At 41.6% G+C, this 20,257-nt stretch overlaps 1 protein-coding gene across 6 annotated transcripts in view; it reads right to left on the reverse strand.

Annotated features, from left to right (window-relative positions):
- Positions 1–20,257, reverse strand: part of LOC145360108 (putative oxidoreductase YteT) — a 264,299-nt gene that overhangs the window by 130,553 nt on the left and 113,489 nt on the right. For 5 of the 6 annotated variants that reach the window (XR_013889666.1, XM_080215071.1, XM_080215072.1 and 2 more), the window contains 4 exons: positions 16,354–16,484; positions 13,153–13,207; positions 10,749–10,841; positions 1,773–1,907 (listed from right to left, as the gene is read on the reverse strand). Coding sequence is in view for 5 of the 6 variants with exons in the window: in XM_080215071.1 (XP_080071197.1) it covers positions 1,773–1,907; positions 10,749–10,841; positions 13,153–13,207; positions 16,354–16,484 (414 nt within the window). In the remaining variant the exon portion in view is untranslated. The remainder of the gene's footprint in view (positions 1–1,772; positions 1,908–10,748; positions 10,842–13,152; positions 13,208–16,353; positions 16,485–20,257) is intronic. The other variant, XM_080215075.1, reaches the window with a different exon arrangement.

Raw genomic sequence — 20,257 nt, forward strand, 5'->3', positions numbered from 1 at the left:
TGGCCTTCATAGTGAGGGGGATTGAATATAAAAGTAGGGAGGTCTTGCTGCAGCTGTATAGGGCATTGGCGAGGCCGCAGCTGGAGTACTGTGTGCAGTTTTGGTCGCCGCACTTATGCAAGGATATTTTGGCCTTGGAGGGAGTGCAGAGGAGGTTTACTAGGCTGATACCGGAGTTGAGGGGGTTGAGCTATGAGGAGAGGCTGAATAAACTAGGCTTGTACTCGTTAGAGTTTAGAAGAATGAGGGGAGATCTCGTTGAGACATACAAGATGATGAATGGGATGGATAGGATAGAGGTGGAGAGACTCTTCCCACTCAGAAAGGACAGTAGGACTAGGGGGCACAGCCTCAAGATAAAGGGGGGGCGGTTTAGAACGGAGTTGAGGAGGAACTTCTTCACTCAAAGGGTGGTGAATCTCTGGAATTCTCTGCCCGTTGAAGTGGTGGAGGCTGCCTCGCTAAATATTTTTAAGACGCGGGTTGATGGGTTTTTGATAAGCGAGGGGATTAAGGGTTATGGGGAGAGGGCGGGAAAGTGGAACTGAGCCACGACAGATCAGCCATGATCTTACTGAATGGCGGGGCAGGCTCGAAGGGCTAGATGGCCTACTCCTGCTCCTATTTCTTATGTTCTTATATTTTTGCTGAGTACTGAGAAAAATCTCCTTAAAAATCCTCCACTGTTCCTCAGCTGTCCCACCAGCTAGTCTGCACTCCCAGTCCACGTTAGCCAACTCCGCCCTCATCCTATCGTACTCCCCTTTGTTCAAGCAGAGGACGCTGGTTTGGGACCCTACTTTCTCAACCTCCATTTGTATTAGAAATTGAACCATATTGTGATCACTCATTCCAAGAGGATCCCTCACAAGAAGATCATTAATTTTACCTGTCTCATTACACAGGACCAGATCCAAGATAGCTCGCTCCCTCGTAGGTTCTACAACATACTGTTCGAGGAAACTATCCCGAGAGCATTCTAAGACCTCTTCCTCAAGTCCACCGCATCCAACTTGAGTCAACCAATCAATATATAGGTTAATATCCCCCATGGTTATTGCTGTTCCGTTTTTACACGCATCTGTTATTTACTTGCTTATAGCCCACCCCACCTCAAAGTTATTATTTGGGGGCCTATAGACCATGACCACCAGTGACTTTTTCACCTTACTATTCCTTATCTCCACCCCCACTGATTCCACATTTTGCACCTTAGAGCCTATATCGTCTCTTACTACTGCTCTGATGTTATCCTTAATTAACAGAGCTACCCCGCCTCCTTTTCCTTCCTGTCTATCCTTCCGAAATGTCTGATACCCCTATTCATATTACAAAACGCTGACAAACAATAATTAACATGATGGAATAATTTATTATACAAATTTACATGATGGCATCTACATTATACTGTACAATAAATCATGCTAAACTCAGTGCAGAGAAATTAATGAATTGCATTCCTATGATTGAAGCTAAAGATATTGAAGATGAATAAATCAAAATTATTCAAAATGGAATTATATAAAATATTTGAAGTAAAATATTAAAGGATAAAGAGAAAAGTAGGCTTAGAATAGTTTGCTCCAGCTTGGAACCAGGACTGGTACAGGTGGAATCGACTGTTGAAATTTCTACAATTCCAAGTGTTAATGCACTATAAAATGCACAGAAAGAGCATTCATAGGTATTTTGCTACAGCTTATGTTATTGTACTACTTATTTTTAAATACAAGTAAAATTAGCACTTAATAAGAATTCATGAATGTAATTACCTGATGGGTAACAACATCATTATCACATTCATAAACACATCTCCCATATGGACCTTCACGAAGTGCCTTCGTAACTGATTCAATGTCAACAGTGGACTCTTCACAGATCACCGAAATAGGCCAACCTTTTTTACCCTGCTCAAGAAAACAAAAACAAGCAGAACCCTTAACAAACATTTCCTCCTGCCTATAACAGCACTGCTATTGCATTTCCCTATTATGAATTAGAGATTACCATTGACTCAAAGCTTAAATGCATGAACACTGCAACTACAAAAGGAGGTCAGAGGTTGGTACCCTGCAAAAACTGGCTCAACTTCTGATCCCTCAAGGTTTGATGGAAAACTCACCATTCGATTAGATGTGTGAAACTTCAACAACATTCAAGAAGCTTGACAATATCCACAGCGCAGCAGTTTTCTTTATCTACTGCACACCGTAAATCTGGTACGTATGATTTACAGGATGCACTGTAACAATCCTGTATGGTGGTAGCAATGGTTCAGAGAAACTACATATTGACAATAAACATAACCATGTAGTAATGTCCACTTTCAGAGAATTACAAAAAAGGTACAAGATCCAGCTGAATGGAGAAATGCTGCAACGGAGCCACTGATATTATCTAGGTCCCTCTTAAATGATTGTAAATGAGTGAGATATGTGCTATTATCAGAAGAAAGGTTAATTTTCTCACTGCTCTTGTGCAGCAACCTCTTGCTCTGGGATATGCCATTTCAAGTACTGTACACAGCTACTGCCTTTTTGCGCACACTGTGCCAATGTTGATGCTGAAGGATAATTTTTCCTTGAAGGTGGGTGTGACAGCAGAAGATCAGCCAACAGATGCTATGGTGTCAAACCATAGTGATCCACTTATATGGATATCTCGTCACGGCTACTTTACACACTGGCAAAAATTATTTTTAAAATCTTGAAGTTATGTCATTCTGTGACCGTTGAACAATGAGAGCGACAGTTTTGCAGGAATTGATACCTTGATATCTCTGAAGAGATCATAACCACCCTTTACACATCCTTTATCAAAGCCAAAATGTAGGTGAGAGTCATGTAACATGACCCCAATAGTTGGTGGAATCTGTAATATTGTATTGTGGAGCTTCAAATCTCTGCCTTTTTCCATCTTCCAAGCAGCACAGAAAAGGAGTTCTTTTTAGGTATCAAAGCCCAGCTTCATCTACAGCATTTTTGTGAATAATCCAGATTCCATTTAGTCTCTCAGTTTCTGTGACTTTGATTCTGGACACGTGAAATAATAATTATTTTCTCTGGGGTCTTTTCCTGTAAGTATTTCTTTCTCTATCCCTCTTTATTGTAAAAGTGCATATGATGACACGCCCCTCATGTGTTTTGAGTGCATGCAAATAAACTAACCCTCTAAGTTCATCCTTTCTCAAGTTTGCTGTGGGGTTATTTATAAAAAATTGGATCACACCAGAAATGAGAGGTTGGGAAACACACCACTGCTGATTAGGGCGGAGGCAAATCCAAACGCCTTTCTGTTTACAGATGGGTGGTAAGAGGAGAAATCAAGGCTGTTTAAATTAACCCCTCTCTGGTTTGTAACAAGCCCAACAAGTCCATGCTGGCATTAATGCTCCACACTAATCTCCTCCAATCTTTTCTCATTGAAATCTACTATTGTAATCATCTATTCCTTTCTCGCTGATACACTTGTTGAGCTTCACCTTAAATGTATCCATACTACTTGCTTCATTCACTCTTTGTGCTGGTGAGTTCTCACCACTCTTTAGGTAAAGAGGCTTCTTCTGAATTTCCCATGGGATTTTTTGGTGACAATCTTAGATTGATAACATCTAATTTCTTACAACAGGAAGTATTTGCTCCATGTCCACTCTTTCAAAACCTTTCTCAATTTAAATATTTCGAATAGGTTACTCCTCAGCCTTCTTTTTTCAAGAGAAAAGAAACACCGTTTGTCAATTTTTCCTGATATGTACACCCAATGATGTACATTGGATGGAGTAGAATTTTAGATCAATACGTAGAGGGTCCAACAAGGGGAGGAGCTCTGCTGGACCAAATTATGGGGAATGAAGCCAGACAGCTGGGGTTGAGGTGATGATGGGGGAACATTTTAGTGATAACAATCACAATGTGGTACAATTTAAGCTCATTATGGACAAGGAAATAGACAAGTTGCAAAAAAAAGGTTTTGGATTGGAGGAGAGCAGAGTTTAGTAAAATAAGGCAGGATCTGGCCAAGGTAGACTGGAAACAGCAACTACGAGGGAAATCTACAGAAGGGCAGTGGGTGACATTCAAAAGAGAAATGGAGGGTGCAAGCATGGCATGTTCCCTCCAGGGCGATAGGATGGATTAACAAGTCCAGAGAACCATGGACGTTCAGAGATATTCAGGATATGATGAGAAGGAAAAGAAAGGCTTTAACCCTGAAAAGGGGAAAAAAATCAGCAGAGATATTAGTGAAGCACAGAAAGTGCAAGATGGAGCTTAAGAAAGCAATTAGGAAAGCAAAGCTGTGATATGAGAAAGCTCTGGCAGGTAAAAGTAGGGAAAATCCCAAGATTTTCTATAAGTGTATCAATGGGCAGAAGATAACCAGAGAAAGAATAGGGTCCATTAGGGACTAAGAGAGCAATCCATGGGTGGAACCAGAGGATATTGCTGGAATGATGAATGAATAATTCAATCCAAGAGAGTGACGAAGAACATATGGAACTCAGGGACACAGACTGTAAGCTTCTTGTGCAAATTGATAAAGGGAAAGACAAGGTATTGCAGCTTGTGACACCCTTAATGTATAAATCTCCAGGTCCAGATGAATTGTGCCCTAGGCTGCTGTGGGAGATAAGGGAGGAGATTGCAGGGCTCTGACCCAAATTGTCAATTCCTCTCTGGCCATTGGTTAGGTACCAGATGACTGGAGAACAGCTCTGCTATTTAAGAAGAGTTGTCGAGATAATCCAGGAAATTACAGACTGGTGAATCTCACATCAGTGGTAACTATTGGAGAAACTTCTGAAGGAAAGCATCTATCTCCATTTGGAGAGGCAAAGCTTGATCGGGGGTAGTCATGCCTTCATCACAGGGAGGTCATGCCTAACAAATTTGTTTGAATATTTTGAGGAGGTGATCAGTTGTGTAATGAGGGTAGTGCAGTTGATATATGAATTTCAGCAAAGCCTATGACAAGGCTTCACATGGGAGACTTGTAAAGAAGCACACGGGATACAGGGTAATTTGATTAAGTGGATTCAAATTTGGCTCAGTTGTAGAAGACAGAGGGTTATGTCAGAAGGCTGCTTTAGTGACTGGAAGCTAGTGTCCAGTGGTGTACCACAGAACCTGTGTTGGGTCCCCTATTATTCATCATTTCTATAAACGACATAGATGATTATGTGGGGGGTAGGAATAGTAAGTTTGCGGATGACACAAAGATTGGCCGAGTGGTTAACGACATGGCTGAGTGTCTAGGGCTACATGAAGATATAAATGGAATGGTCAAATGGGCAGATAAGTGGCAGATGGAATTTAACCCTGAAAAATGTAAGGTGATACATTTGGAAAGGAGCAATTTGACAAGGAAGTATTCAATGAACGGTATGACGCTAAGAAGGTCTGTGGAACAAAGGGACTTTGGCTATATGTCCATAGATCTCTGAAGACGAACAGAATGTTAGTAGGGTGATGAAAAAGGCATATGGGATACTTGCCTTTATCAATTGAGGCATAGATTACGAATGCAGGGAAATCATGTTGGAATTGTATATCAAATATTGGTGAGGCCACAGCTAGTAGCGTGCAGTTCTGGTCGCCACATTATAGAAAGGACGTGATTGCACTGGAGGGTGCTCAAAGGATATTCACCATGATCCTGCCTGGGATGGGACATTTAAGTTACGAAGAGAGGTTGGATAGGCTTGGGTTGTTTTCGTTAGAGCAGAGAACACTGAGAAGTGACCTAATTGAGTTGTACAAGATTTTGAGGGGCATGGACAGAGTGGATAAGGAGCAATTGTTCCTCTGAGTTGAAGGGTCAGTCAAGAGGGGACATAGGTTCAAAGTGAGGGGCAGGAGGTATGTGAGGAAAAATCTTTTTACCCAGAGGGTGGTGACAGTCTGCAAAACGCTGCCTGAAAAATTACCTGGATCACAGAATCCATTGAGTCATAGAATCCCTACAGTACAGAAGGAGGTCACTTAGTCCATCAAGTCTGTACTGACCACAATTCCACCCAGGCCTATTTCTTTTTGAGCACTTGGCACATTGTAACATTCAAGGCTTTGGGCCAAGTGTTGGTAAATGGAATTAAGGGGGAATTGAGGTGTTTCTTGCGTGCCAGTGCAGACTCAATGGGCCAAAGGGCCTCTTCTGCGTTGTATGATTCTATGAATGATGATCTAGTGTTCGCACACCATGTAAGCGTTAATCCGGTGTAAATGCCTTCTGCTCATAAAAGCCATGGAGATGATATGAAAAGCCCTGATGACCACATAGGTGTTATCTACAATGCTTTGTATATCAAGGAGCCCTGCCTTCTGATGAAAGCTATGCAAACCTGTTAGATAATGCCTCCACCCCATGAGAAAAGTGAAAAACAAGTATTCGTTATTTCCCAAAATATGTGCACTGCAAACTGCCTGAAATGACATGCACCTCATACGGTAGCTTGTGGTGCAAGAAAGCTTTGCTTTTCTGCCAGACGAGGCATCCCTGATCCAGATGTTGTTTTGGAGATTGGACCTCAGATGACACAACCTTGAGGCAAATTCTTGCAAAGCAAAGGTGGGGAATATAAGATTCCCATGGCTTCAGATGCAAGCCCCTGGGTGGTGACTGGAATAGCCAAAGCATCTTAAGAAGTCATTGCATTCAATAATGTCATCTCTTCGTAAAAGTGTTAAGCCACAGCAAACATAAAACAAAACTAATGAAGAAAACTAGATGCACAGAAAGCCAAATAGTCTAGAGCCAAAATGTAATGAAAGATACACAACATAACAAAAACATGTTTTCTTAAAAATACTTATTGGCTCCTTTTGAGTGACCCTTCAAGTTCCCAAAGAATCCACTTTGTAACATGTGGAATGGATGGAGCCTCACCAAAGCAATAAAATCCAGGCCCTGCCTAGCAAAACAGGAGTCAAAATATTCTAATGAGGTTGCTCATCTTGCTAGCACTGCCTTGTATGAAATGCAGTATTTGATGCATTTGCACTGACTATAAGGGGTTGGATTCAGACAGATGCAGCTCCCCTTCACTCACCCCTTGCTGCTGCCAAGCTGACTGCCAGCGTAAATAAGGTAGTGTTTTATTTGTTGTGAATATTGAAAAGGCTGAATAAAGCGAGCTGGCTGGGCCACTGGTCCTCTATTGAAAGTGATTTAATACAGTATGTTATCTGACACATGGGGACAAAACTGTTTAAACAATATTTGGAGCTTTGCTAATTGGATCATACAGTTTCCTTTTGGCCTTTTCTTCCCTATCAAGTTTGCCCTTTATCTATATACTGTGTTCCACCTGGTAGAGATAGTGCCAGGCTGCTACAATGCAGTCCTAAAGAGATAGGCTTCGCTGTCGACCGCCTGAGCTTCACCAGATGTCCTCTTATACTGGCACAGACAGATCGGTCATGCTCAGCAGCTGCGTGATGAGCATCCCCTTGCTCTCCTGGCAGAAGGCAAGGGCTTTTGTGCTGCTCTGTTCAAACCCTGGCCTTTTGCTCTCCCTTTCAGGTTCCTTTTTTAATGTCCATTTGTCATTCATGCAGTATTAGGGGGCCCGCACAAGTTTAACGAGCAGATGGCCACATTTGGGTAGCCTGTAAAAACTTTGAACAAAGCAGTCCTTAATTGTATGACCTTTATACTATTAGTCTGACAAAGGCAAAGCCCTTCTCCATGGTAACAGATTTATTCCTGTGCTTTTGTCACATTGCTGTTAGTTACTCATGTTGCAGTGTTTCAGATAGCAGGCTACACTAGTTAAAGAAGCCAAAGGCTGATAAAAAGGAACTTTATCAAGATTGTGGACAGGTTTTGGTCAGCAGTTATTCCAATTTATGGCAATTGCACATTAACTATTCAGTAGATATTAATTCTCTCATTTTCTTTGTGGACACTACACCATATAGACTAGGATAGTCTAAATGTTTGATTCTTGATCTGTGGTGAGTTAGTTATTTAAGCAAGGAGGGTGTTGGAGGATGTAAGTAGCCTCAGACCCTATGGTCTAGACTGGAGAGGAACATCAGCCTGGGAGCCGCCTCCTAATTACATTCAATGATTCCTGTTGAAAGCTTGGATGCACACACATCAACTGTGGGAAGTCTCAGGCTCATCTGTGAGGCTTGATTGGTATGGAAAAGCTTGCTAACACTCAGTAGTCAGGACTGAACTTTACAATGGATTTCCGATCCCACCATCGAGACTAAATGGGGACTCCGAATCCGGATTTGCCGACAGCAAGTCCAAAGCTACAATCTTCCTGGAATGGCCTCCCAATTGGCTGCCTCTGCATGTGCTGCCTTGTTATTAACAGCTGTCTAGGTTTCTATGATATAGACGCTTCAAAAAGGTTGGTGTCAAAGCATAAGTAAAATTAGGACGGTCAAAACTGTTAGGCTCTTTGGAGTGGAGGGGAAATCCGCTTGGAGGAATCATTGTTGAGGCAATGTGAGGAGGCTTTCCTATCACAGTCCCGCCACTGGGGCTCCAATGGAATGAGCTGGAAGCTCCATGCATTGTTAGGGATTCAGGCAGCACAAAATGCCAGTCTGGTCACCTTCGTGGAGTGGGAAGCTAATCCTGTTTCCAGCGCTTCCCTGCAAAGTTCCCCAGTGGCAGGAATAGATCCCAACACATTGCCTCTGCCCCACCCCCTCCAACTCTCCCCACTTTTCCCAGCCTTCCCCGCATCAAAGCTCGTCACCCAAGCCTGAATTTAGTCCTGTCTGTCTAGAATCATACGTAAAGAATGGCCAATTGGGTCAAGTATACAGAATCAATTTGTGCCCAATGTGTTCACCACAATTCAGTAATCACCATCTTCAGAGGAGAGAAAAAGGAAAAACAAAATGATCAATAATTTGTCCCTGGTGAATCTGACCATAACTCAGTCACCACTTTTTTGCCAATGAGAGGTATTATGATGACACTGTTTCTTTAAAAACTGTATTTATATCATGTTTCTTGTTAGGAGTATGCTCAAAATTCAGCTCTGTTTTACACCAATGTGACTGGGTACCAAGCGGTTCACATGCTGGGAATGCAGGTAATGATTGATTTTCGCTTGGAATATGTTTGTTTTAATCTGAGTTAATGCATTTTTGTTGATTTGAGTTTTCCCCTGGAGCTTCAGAGTGGGGCGTTCATTAGGTTGATTGACAGATTTTGTGGTTGGGGGTAGAAGCTAGGCTTACAGGGAAAAGCAGGCAGTTACTGCTGGGTTCTGAAGAAAGCAAGAGGCACCTCTCTCTCTGGACACTGCTGTTTAGCACCTGCTAGGGGAAATAGGTGTCTTTCTCTCAGAGGTGTTCTGGAGGCTTGAAGACTGGCAGCTCAAATACAAGCGCATTAGCCTGTGTGGTGTTAACTGATTTTGAAAAGGCATTTAAGTCTATAAGAGGAATATTGCTGAATTGGAACTAATAGAGATAGGTTAGCATTTGTATAGAACTGTATCATCATGTTTTAAGTATTTCAATTGATAAAAGTTAAGCTAATTAATTCATTGTAGTTAAACTTATTGTTAAGTAGTTTGTTTTGTAAAAAAACTTCCTAGTTTGTCAATAGAATCACACCAAAAGAGAAACACCTTATCCCCACACTAATGCCAACACAGAAACACTGTTGGGGTTTAGTCGGGCTTCACAATATACATTGGGGTTTCTGATCCGTACCTTAACTTTATCGTGACTTCATCGGTGAAATAAAATCCCAACCACATAATCCTGCACAAAGTATCCCTAATATATGTTGCAATACTTCCCTGTTAAGTAGAGACATTGCTTGATACAATGAGTTCATACAGATCAAGATGTCATACATTCTATCCTTCATCTGTACTTTGTTAGCTGATCACAGATAAAGGAACATTACTTTAAATATAAACTACCATGGGCTGGATTTTACAGGAGTCAGTCAGCCCCTGATGCACCTAGAAGAAGCCCACCCCATAGACATAACATGCTGCCAGCAGGCGAAACTAACTCACTGAGACTGCCACCGCTCAGTGGTTAGGAAATCCCACCACGAGAGCTGTTGGCCAGTCAGATCTATTGACAACTACAGCAGTTCCAGGAGCATCACAGCTCAGTAGTGGGCACTGCAGAGAACAGCAGGAAAGGAGCAGCAGGAGTCACTGCCAGAGACAGCTAAGTCCTTGGCCTTCAGGGCGGGGAGGGATCAGAGAGCTGAAGGGGGCAGGGATGGATGGAGCAGGGGCTTTTGAGGGGAGGTCATAAAGTATGAGGGAGAGAACTCACAGGACACCCCCCCAAAATGTGTGCCTCCCCCTCTGCCTTTTTTGAGTTTGGCCTTAATCTCCCCCGTTGCACATGCCAGCCTCTTTCAGACATGTGCAGCCTAAGATCCTGATTAATTAGCTTGGTAACAAGCCCAATTGACCTTTAACTATTTATTTTAAATGGCAGACAGCTCAAAAGTGAGCAGTTGTGCACCCCTTGAATTAACGTGACTCCTTCTCCCCCACACTGCTGAAAACAGGAAAAAGCAGGGAGCAATAAAATCCAACCCCATGTTTCCTATGTAAAAAGGCAGCTGAAGAGGAAGAGGTGGCTCCAAATCAGTAAGGTAAGGTAAGGGGAGATGGGGTAGTCTGCAGAAAGATTATAAGCTCTGCTTTATATCCCAAGCCCCTCCACCACAGGCATGTGCGGAACTTAAACAGGGTTGTGGCTCAGTATCCTGTATCTGCTCAGTCTAATGTTTGTAAATCTACTCACATTCTTGACACCTTCCAGATAAAGTTTCTTGGCAGAGTACGGACAGCGCTTTTCCACAGCACAATCCAAGCATCGGTCAGCAGCACCTTCAGGCTGGATAGAGAAAGGAAAATTGTTAGTCCTTTTAGTTACCATTGTCTTCACCGATACAAAGACTTGACAATACAGTACTAGACAACATTTAGTTAAGCCATATCAACTAGAAAATACATTACTGTGCTCAGATGGTTGATCCTGGATCTAATGGCAAATTGCTTCAGTGCCACCAAGTATGGGTCAGGAAGAAATAAGCCAGGATTGCTGCTCTAACAGCATTGGGATTTTTGGTGATGCCTTTTTGGCAAATAGCCTATCAATATACACATGGCAAAGAAAAGTCAATTGCCTTGATAGCTGGTACAATTGGAACTGGATACCTAAAAATTGTCATTGGCCTAAAAATTCACTATTAAACTTCATCTGAAATGGTCTCATTGGTGAGTAAAGTGACAGACAGTAAAGATATTGTACTGGCACTGATGGTTTATGGTTAGTACTTCTGCCTACATCAAGCCATCAAGTTATATTATCCTAACTATAACTTTTATCACTTTTCTGTAAGTGACTGTGCTGAATAAATGTGTACAATCACTCTATGTTTTTTCATTCAGTGATCTTCTTTCTCCTCTTTCAGATATTGACTGATTGCTGGAGTACAATTCCACAGTCACAGGTTTTGCATTTGGTAGCTTGCCTAAGTAGCTATTATTCATTGTTGAAATGTCACTGTTTGTTGGCAGGCTGTTCAACTGCCTTATGTCACTGCTAAGCCTGATCATGATTTCACTCTATGTTCACAGATGTGCACTTCAAGCAGGGGCAAATAAATAGGGAACAGGTACGGAAATCTTCCCCAGACCAGGGATCAAGTGACTTTGCAAATATGAGAAATTAAACCAGGGACTTCTTAGTCTTCATAACTCAGTTATGTGCAGGGCAGCAGGGTGGCACTGTGGTCTGCACTGCTGCCTCACAGCACCAGGGACTTGGGTTCAATTCCAGCCTTGGTTGACTGTCTGTGTGGAGTTTGCAATGGGTTTCCTCTGGATGCTCCAGTTTTCTCCCACATTCTAAAGATGTGCGGGTTAGGTGGATTGACCATCTTAAAATTGCCCCTTAATGTCAGGGGGATAACAGGGTGAATATGTGGGATTACGGGGATAGGGCCTGGGTGAGATTGTGGTCAGTGTAGGCTCGATGGTCCGAATGGCTTCCTTTTCACTGTAGGGATTCTATGATGAACTCTCTGGGTCTTATGTTTTTAGGTAAATGAAATAGGACAATTGGAATGGACTGTTTAACCAGATTACTAATTTTTATCTGACTTTCTATTCTTTGAGAAATAATGTATCCAGGCTATTCAGATATTACTCTGAACGTGAACTGTGTGAAACTTTAAAATTAGAAGGTCCATCAAGTTTTGGTGCCACGAAGTGGTGGAACTGCAATTTAGAGAATCATTTAAATTGGCAGTCACAGCAAGAAAGTAGGAAAAACAGTTAGAGGATTGAGGTGCTTCCTCTGGATTTTGGCCAGGCCTCATTACTTCAGCTAAGTTACACTTTGTGCATTCCATTTTGTGTTCCCATTTATAACCTGGTTCCAGACAAAGAGGGGACTGAAGCTTGTTAACAAGGATCAAGGGGGGACATTGAGTTCAAAATACCAGTGAAGTATACAGAACTACTCAGTTGTATCTTTTTAATATAAATCATTGTCTATTCAACTCTATTTTCTTCCCTTCAAAATTTATGAACTATGATTGTATAAAGTAACATGTATACAAGTAGCTTTCTGATACTTTACCCACTTGGCCCTTCTGCATGTGTGATGCTAAACAATATACTTACAGTTCAATCAACTGAGGGGAGAATCATTATAGCCAACCTTATCCCCTTTTGTACTATCATTCCCATAGATGTACTTTCCAAAGATCACTCCATAATGATCAGGATCAGGAACTTTGACTGAGGCACAAATTCTACACTGTGCATGTTAAAAGCAGTCTTCAAGAAATCTTAATGCTGATACTCAACTCAGATTATCCAGTGAGTAACTGAGCACATGACCAATAAATCCACAGTTCAATCTCAGGCCTAATTGCCTGAATGATTCCTGAGAAATCGCCCACATCTGCATATACCAAGAAATAACTTGAGAGCCTCTTGTCTATATTACTTCACTTCATGCTAGGAGATATATTTAACAACATAATACTTTTATTAATAGCAGGAATATTTGATGGAGAGGAAGATACAGAAGCCAAATAGCTTCTTTCCATGCTGCAAATTTTCATGATTTTTTTACGGGACTTTTGGTCTAGAAATTGTGGGTTAGCTTGGTTATAATTTTTTTAAAAACTAACCTTGTTGTCTTTAGTAAAGTGTGAGAGAGATCCAAATGATGAAATCTTGATGCACCTTAAAAGGAAAATGAGATGTCTGATCAACTGGCTTCTTACTGCACCAATGCAACATTGTTTTTTCATGCCAGCCATGCTTGTGGCCTTGATGGGAATATAGTAACATGGTGATTATGTCACGACTAATGATCCAGATGTCTGAACTGATTATCTAAATAAACAAATTTAAAATCTCAATATGGCAGTATCAGTAAAGTGACAATGAAGCTGTCGGACTAATTCTAAAAATCCAATTTATTCACTGATGCCTTTGGGGAAACACTGCCACCCTTATACCCAGTCTGGTCTACACATGACCCCAGTCCCACATCAATGTGGTTGACCTTTTTGAAGTGGCTTTAGAAAACTAATCAGTTGTTACTAAAAATTAATTGCTCAGGGAAGGGTCACCATCTGCTAATGGCAACTGTGGATAGGCAATAAATGCTAGACTTTCTGGTGACCCTCACATCCCAAGAATAAATAATCTTGTACTAATCTGTGACAAAATATGGACAACCCTAGACTGAATATTTGTATGCATTAAGAGTTGCAACAGGAACTCCTGTCACAGATAATTAAGCAACTGTCTTGTTTCCTTCTCCATGACCCAGTTGCAGTTGGGCATTTACCTTGACTGAGATCAGCGCAAATAGTACAGATTGGGGCTCTTTATAGCTAATATGTAAAGAGCCACTGGGAACCGAGAGCAAATTGTACTTAATTTCAGAGGCAGGTCTAGAATGTGTGCACTCCCTAAAGATTAAGCAATACCTAAATAAAGGAAAAGTAGTTTGCTTTTACTAGTCTAATCTTCCTCTTTAATCTCTTATCCCAATTGCTGCCATAACCACTTTTCCTTTTGGCCAGTTACACAAGGCTGCTAAATTAACAATGGTTTAGTGCAGAATTATACCTTAGTTTCTTCTCTTGCTGCTCAACTACAAGGCAACTAGCTAGACCTTCTCACAAGGACAGGGGAGTTCAAATATCAGTAGAAATGGATTCACAAACAGGAGACAGCAAATCCTTCAGCACTAGAGCCAAATGGATTGGGATTCACAACTGATAAACAACTATTTTAAGTAGTCCTCAAATAAGAACACAAGAACATAAGAAATAGGAGCAGGAGTAGGCCACTAGCCCCTCGAGCCTGCCCCACCATTCAATAAGATCATGGCTGATCTGTCATGGCTCAGTTCCACATTCCCGTCCTCTCCCCATAACCCTTAATCCCCTTGCCTATCAAAAACCTATCAACCCGCATCTTAAAAATATTTAGCGAGGCAGCCTCCACCACTTCAACAGGCAGAGAATTCCAGAGATTCACCACCCTTTGAGTGAAGAAGTTCCTCCTCAACTCCGTTCTAATGACTCTGTTCTAAATGACAAAGCACCTTAAAAACACAAATTACAACAGCTGCCATCAAATCATAACATATGTTATTGGCACAGGGGTTAGCATTCCTGTCTCATAGTGCCAGGGACCTGGGTTTGATTCCTAGCTCAGCTCACTGTCTGTGCCAAATTTGTACTTTCTCCCCATGTCTGCATGGGTTTCCTCCAGGTGCTCTGGTTTCCCCCCTCAGTCTGAAAGATCTGAGGGTTAGGTGCATTTGCCATGCTAAATTCTCCCTCAGTGTACATGAACAGGCACCCGTGTGTGACAAGGGGATTTTCACAATAACTTTATTGCAGTGTTAATGTAAGCCTATAGTCCAAAGATGTGCGAGTTAGGTTAACTGGCCATGCTAAATTGTCCCTTAGTGTCCCAAGATGTGTAGGTTAGGGGGATTAGCTGGGTAAATGTAATGTTATGGGGATAGGGGTTGGGTGGTGAGTGGGATTGTTGTCAATGCAGGCTCGATGGACTGAATTACCTCCTTCTGTAGGGATTTTATGATATATAACATAGAACACTACAGCACAAACAGGTCCTTCGGCCCACAAGTTGCACCGATCATATCCATACCTACCAGGCCATAGAACTATTTGTAACTCCCAATCCCATTTAAATCACATGTACTCATCCAGAAGTCTTTTAAAAGACCTCAGTGAGTTCACCTCTACCACCACCGATGGCAGCCGATTCCACTCACTCACCACCCTCTGAGTGAAAAACTTACCCCTGACATCTCCTCCGTACTTGCTTCCCAGCACCTTAAACCTGTGTCCTCTCGTAGCGACCTTTTCAGCCCTGGGAAATAGCCTCCGAGAATCCACCCTATCTATTCTTCTCAACATTTTATAAACCTCTATCAGGTCGTCTCCCAACCTTCGTCTCTCCAGGGAGAAGAGACCTAGCTCCCTCAACCTATCTTCATAAGGCATGCCTCCCAATCCAGGCAACATCCTTGTACATCTCCTCTGCACCCTCAATAGCTTCCACATCCTTCCTATAGTGAGGTGACCAGAACTGCGCACAGTACTCCAAGTGGGGTCTGACAAGGGTCTTATAAAGTTGCAGCATTACCTCCCGACTCCTCAATTCCTTAATTAATGAAGGCCAGTACACCATACGCCTTCTTGACCACATCCTCCACCTGCGAGGCTAATTTATTTATTGGTGTTATATATGTAACACCAATAAATAAACTTTAAAAAAAAGTTCTTACTTGATGGTATTAAATGAACCTAGCCAGCAGCTAGTTAAGAGACAAATTAAACATCTTCCAGAACACAAATGTAACTTTGCCATACTAATGGGTTTTGTTGCAACTTTCATGAAACCAAGTATGAGGAGTTTGTTGTTTTCACCAATGGGGAACAAAAGAACAGAGCAGTTTCTCTTCACACTCATTATGTACTTTAGCTATTATCTTGGCCTGCTCCATCATCCCCACCTGAAAAAATATTTACTGGAATTGGTCAATGTTCATGTGTCACTCTGTACAGTGACTGTTGGCAATCTGCTCTATCAAGCAGTGTCACAGCTCAGTTCAATCCTGTTTTCACAAAGTTCACCCATGTGCATTTGCCAGCAGGTGTCATTTGACAGTGATCAGCATCAGAAACAATTCCTAACCCAGTGGGGCAAGAAGACTATCTTCAGCATAAATCTGAAAGTGAACCTGGGATCTTCAAGATATTTTTCGTATACCAAATAGTGTAAGTGTCAAAGATATCACCTTCCATTACATGTAGGGTTTTGTAATTGTTTTTCACCTCTTTCCGAACATCAAACTGTTGATGATGTCAATGTCATGACAAGATTTTGCCAAAAGTGAGAAGGTGCTTTCCTGCTCATTTCTCCAATTCCCTCGGACAAACGAGTGAGCAAAATGATAAAAACCAACCTAGGAGAAGGAGGGAAAAGCATTCATTCTCATCTCACTTTTTTTAAAAAAAAACAATGATGTTGAATTCCTCATGGCTTTCGGATTGGCCTGTGGTAATTACATGCTATGATCAACCAAGTGGTTTGTAGGCATCAATCAGCTCAGGGTATCACATCTCACAACATTATAGAAAGCTGCCACTAGCATTGTTAGAGCAACTTAAACTACAATTCATCATTTAAAAGTTTGTAAATAAAAATTAAACTAAATTTCTGGGTTCTTGAAAAACAAGGGACTCAATTTATAAGCAGTAGGAGCCAGGTTAACTCAATTGGGGCTAATGGGATTGCTCTTTCAAAGAGCCAGCACATATGTGATAGACCAAAAGATTTCCTTATCGCGAAGAGTCATTATTATGTGTGTAATATTGTCAATGTTTATGATTCTATTCAATGAACTGTCCTTTTTCTAAAGTAAATCCTATGGGAAAATAACTCATTTCCAGTTTGATGTCATTTTGAAAATTAGTTTATAGTAATGACACAAGACAAGTATGGGAAGTATGAATTTAGTCTCCATTCCCCATGACCTCAGCCTTGATTTTAAACATAAGAAATAGGAGCAGGAGTAGGCCATCTAGCCCTTCAAGCCTGCCCCGCCATTCAATAAGATCATGGCTGATCTGTCGTGGCTCAGTTCCACTTTCCCGCCCTCTCCCCATAACCCTTAATCCCCTCGCTTATCAAAAACCCATCAATCCGTGTCTTAAAAATATTTAGCGAGGCAGCCTCCACCACTTCAACGGGCAGAGAATTCCAGAGATTCACCACCCTTTGAGTGAAGAAGTTCCTCCTCAACTCCGTTCTAAACCGCCCCCCCTTTATCTTGAGGCTGTGCCCCCTAGTCCTACTGTCCTTTCTGAGTGGGAAGAGTCTCTCCACCTCTATCCTATCCATCCCATTCATCATCTTATATGTCTCAATGAGATCTCCCCTCATTCTTCTAAACTCTAACGAATACAAGCCTAGTTTATTCAGCCTCTCCTCATAGCTCAACCCCCTCAACTCCGGTATCAGCCTAGTAAACCTCCTCTGCACTCCCTCCAAGGCCAAAATATCCTTGCGTAAGTGCGGCGCCCAAAACTGCACACAGTACTCCAGCTGCGGCCTCACCAATGCCCTATACAGCTGCAGCAAGACCTCCCTACTTTTATATTCAATCCCCCTCGCTATGAAGGCCAGCATCCCATTAGCCTTCCCGGCCACCTGCTGCACCTGCAGGCTGGGTTTTTGCCACTCATGCACAAGGACCCCGAGGTCCCTCTGCACCGTCGCATGCTGCAGTTTTTCGCCACGTAAATAATAGTCCTTCCTACCCTTATTCCTACCAAAGTCGACCACCTCGCACTTGCCAACATTAAATTCCATTTGCCAGTTCCTGGCCCATTCGCCCAGCCTATCTAGATCCTTCTGCAGACTCTCCACACCCTCTGCGCAATTTGCCGTTCCACCAATCTTGGTGTCATCAGCAAATCTCGACACCCTGCACTCGGTTCCCTCCTCCAGATCATCTATATAAATGATAAATAGCTGAGGCCCCAGCACCGACCCCTGGGGCACTCCACTAGTCACCAACCGCCAATCCGAATAGCACCCATTGACCCCCACTCTCTGCCTCCTATTTGACTGCCAATCCTCTGCTTTCCTGTTGAGGACTGTGCATTTGCGCTGACTTCCTGTGGCAGCTAACAATGTGTCTATTACAATGGGGAGGAAGATAAAAAGGACAAAAAAAGTGAAAAGCTCGCATTAACATAATTTCTTTAATGCAAGAGTACATCTCAAAGATGAAAAAAAATCAAACAAAAAGAAGTACACAAAAGTAGGAAAATGAGTTAGCACAATCAGGATGGAAAGAATGTGGAGCAGAAAATAAGAGGAAGTGCAGACAAAACAATACTATACAGAAATTGGAGATACAAACAGAAAATTAATCAAATATTTCTCGTAGCCTGGTGGGCTTTGAACCAATACAGGCCAAAATATTCCCAGCCAAATTGACTGAACTCAGTCAATGTAACAGTAAGGTTACTACAATTTGTGTAAATATCATGCGGACGTTGAATCACATGGCTGCGAGTTCCCACTTAAACCTGCCAACAGTTCTGTCCAGGTTTACAGATGATGATGGCCACTTGGGATATCAGGAGCAGTCAGTAGCAGGAGAACTGGTTATTGTCTGAAGTTACAGTAAACAGATGAGGAGAAAGCTGTCTTAATAGAATAGAATTTTATCTACGTTTTTATTACACCTTCACTAGAGCTAAACACTTGGATTGTATTTGAGCGCAAGATGACATTCAGGGCTGGAAAATATGAATCCCTTCCCGTTCATGGATCTTGCCAAAGATAGATCCGTATCTAGCATTGTATCGCACAGTTAAAAGGACTCATAAGAACATTTGAGAAAGGGCAAGAGCCTATCCCATTCAAACATTGCACAATAGAACATCAAACAGGACAGCATAGCAACACTGTGGTTGCCAAGAATCCCAATTCAATTTCAGCCTTGGGTGACTTGTCTGTGTTTCCTCTGGGTGCTCCAGTTTCCTCCCACAATCCAAAGATGTATAGGTTAGAAGGATTAGTAGGGTAAATATGTGGGGTTACTGGAATTGGGCCTGGATGGGATGCTTTGTCAGAGTTGGTGCAGACTCATGGGCCAAATGGCCTCCTGCAGGGATTCTATGAACCCCTCCCCTCCCTTCTCCCTATGCTCACCCCACTTCCACCAATCCGACGTGTTCAGTACTCTTTTACATAGTTCTTGTGGGTAATGGGAAGATAGAATACGTTTGTTTTAAAATTCTCTCAATCTTTTTAATAGTGGAGTTCTGGCTGGAAACTGTCAGCTGGTTTTTTGGCATAGTTCAAGCAAGTGGAATTGTCTTTTTTGCACAATGAGATCTTGAAGGATTAGAAAAAGAGCTATTTAAACCTAAAAATTACTGTGCAATATTAGTGTACAATTAATTAATGTGGATGATACTTTTCTGTTCTTAATGGAGATAATAAGCCACTTGAAGTAAGCAGGTTAATACCTTGTTGAAATCATGGCAAGTAATGTCATCAAAACATTAATACATTAATATCCTGCACAGTAATATACAGGCTTTAGAATTTTAAATAGAAATATTCTCAAATAAATGTTCTAACATGGGTAAAAGATATAGAAAGTGAAATTAACATGAAAGAGGAAAGAAGATAATTGAAAAAATATACAGTATATGTAAACATCTTAAGAGCTTTAAGATACTTGTGAAAGCTGTTTCTGACAATAAGTAGCTTTATTATTATAAAACTAGTGATATTTCAATGTTGGTGAGCTGGATTCCCTGCAGTTGTTCAGGATGCAAGTGCTAATCAAATAATCTGAACTCATTCCATCATTTTTATCACATTTCTAATTAATGAGCAGTAATTTGTGACAAGGATTTTGAAAAATATTCAAAGAATGACCACACACAAACAGATTTTTAAAAAATTTATTTGTTTCAAAATAAATGGGTGAAATAGCTGAAATAAAGACCCTTGCACATATGAAGGAACCATTCAACTATTTGATTTCAAAAAGAACATGTGTACTTAGATACTAAAGTGGAAATTTTTTTTTAATGGTGGAATTTCTCATCCGCTTGAAGGATCAGCTTTAAGGAAAGTGAAACAATTTCTCTTTCACAACTGTTAGGTAGATCTTCTTGCTTGAAGATGCCAACACTTGCCAGGGCACAA

Source organism: Carcharhinus amblyrhynchos, chromosome 30 (assembly GCF_965287045.1).
Source record: "Carcharhinus amblyrhynchos chromosome 30, sCarAmb.v2.hapA, whole genome shotgun sequence".
NCBI classification, from domain to species: Eukaryota; Metazoa; Chordata; class Chondrichthyes; order Carcharhiniformes; family Carcharhinidae; genus Carcharhinus; species Carcharhinus amblyrhynchos.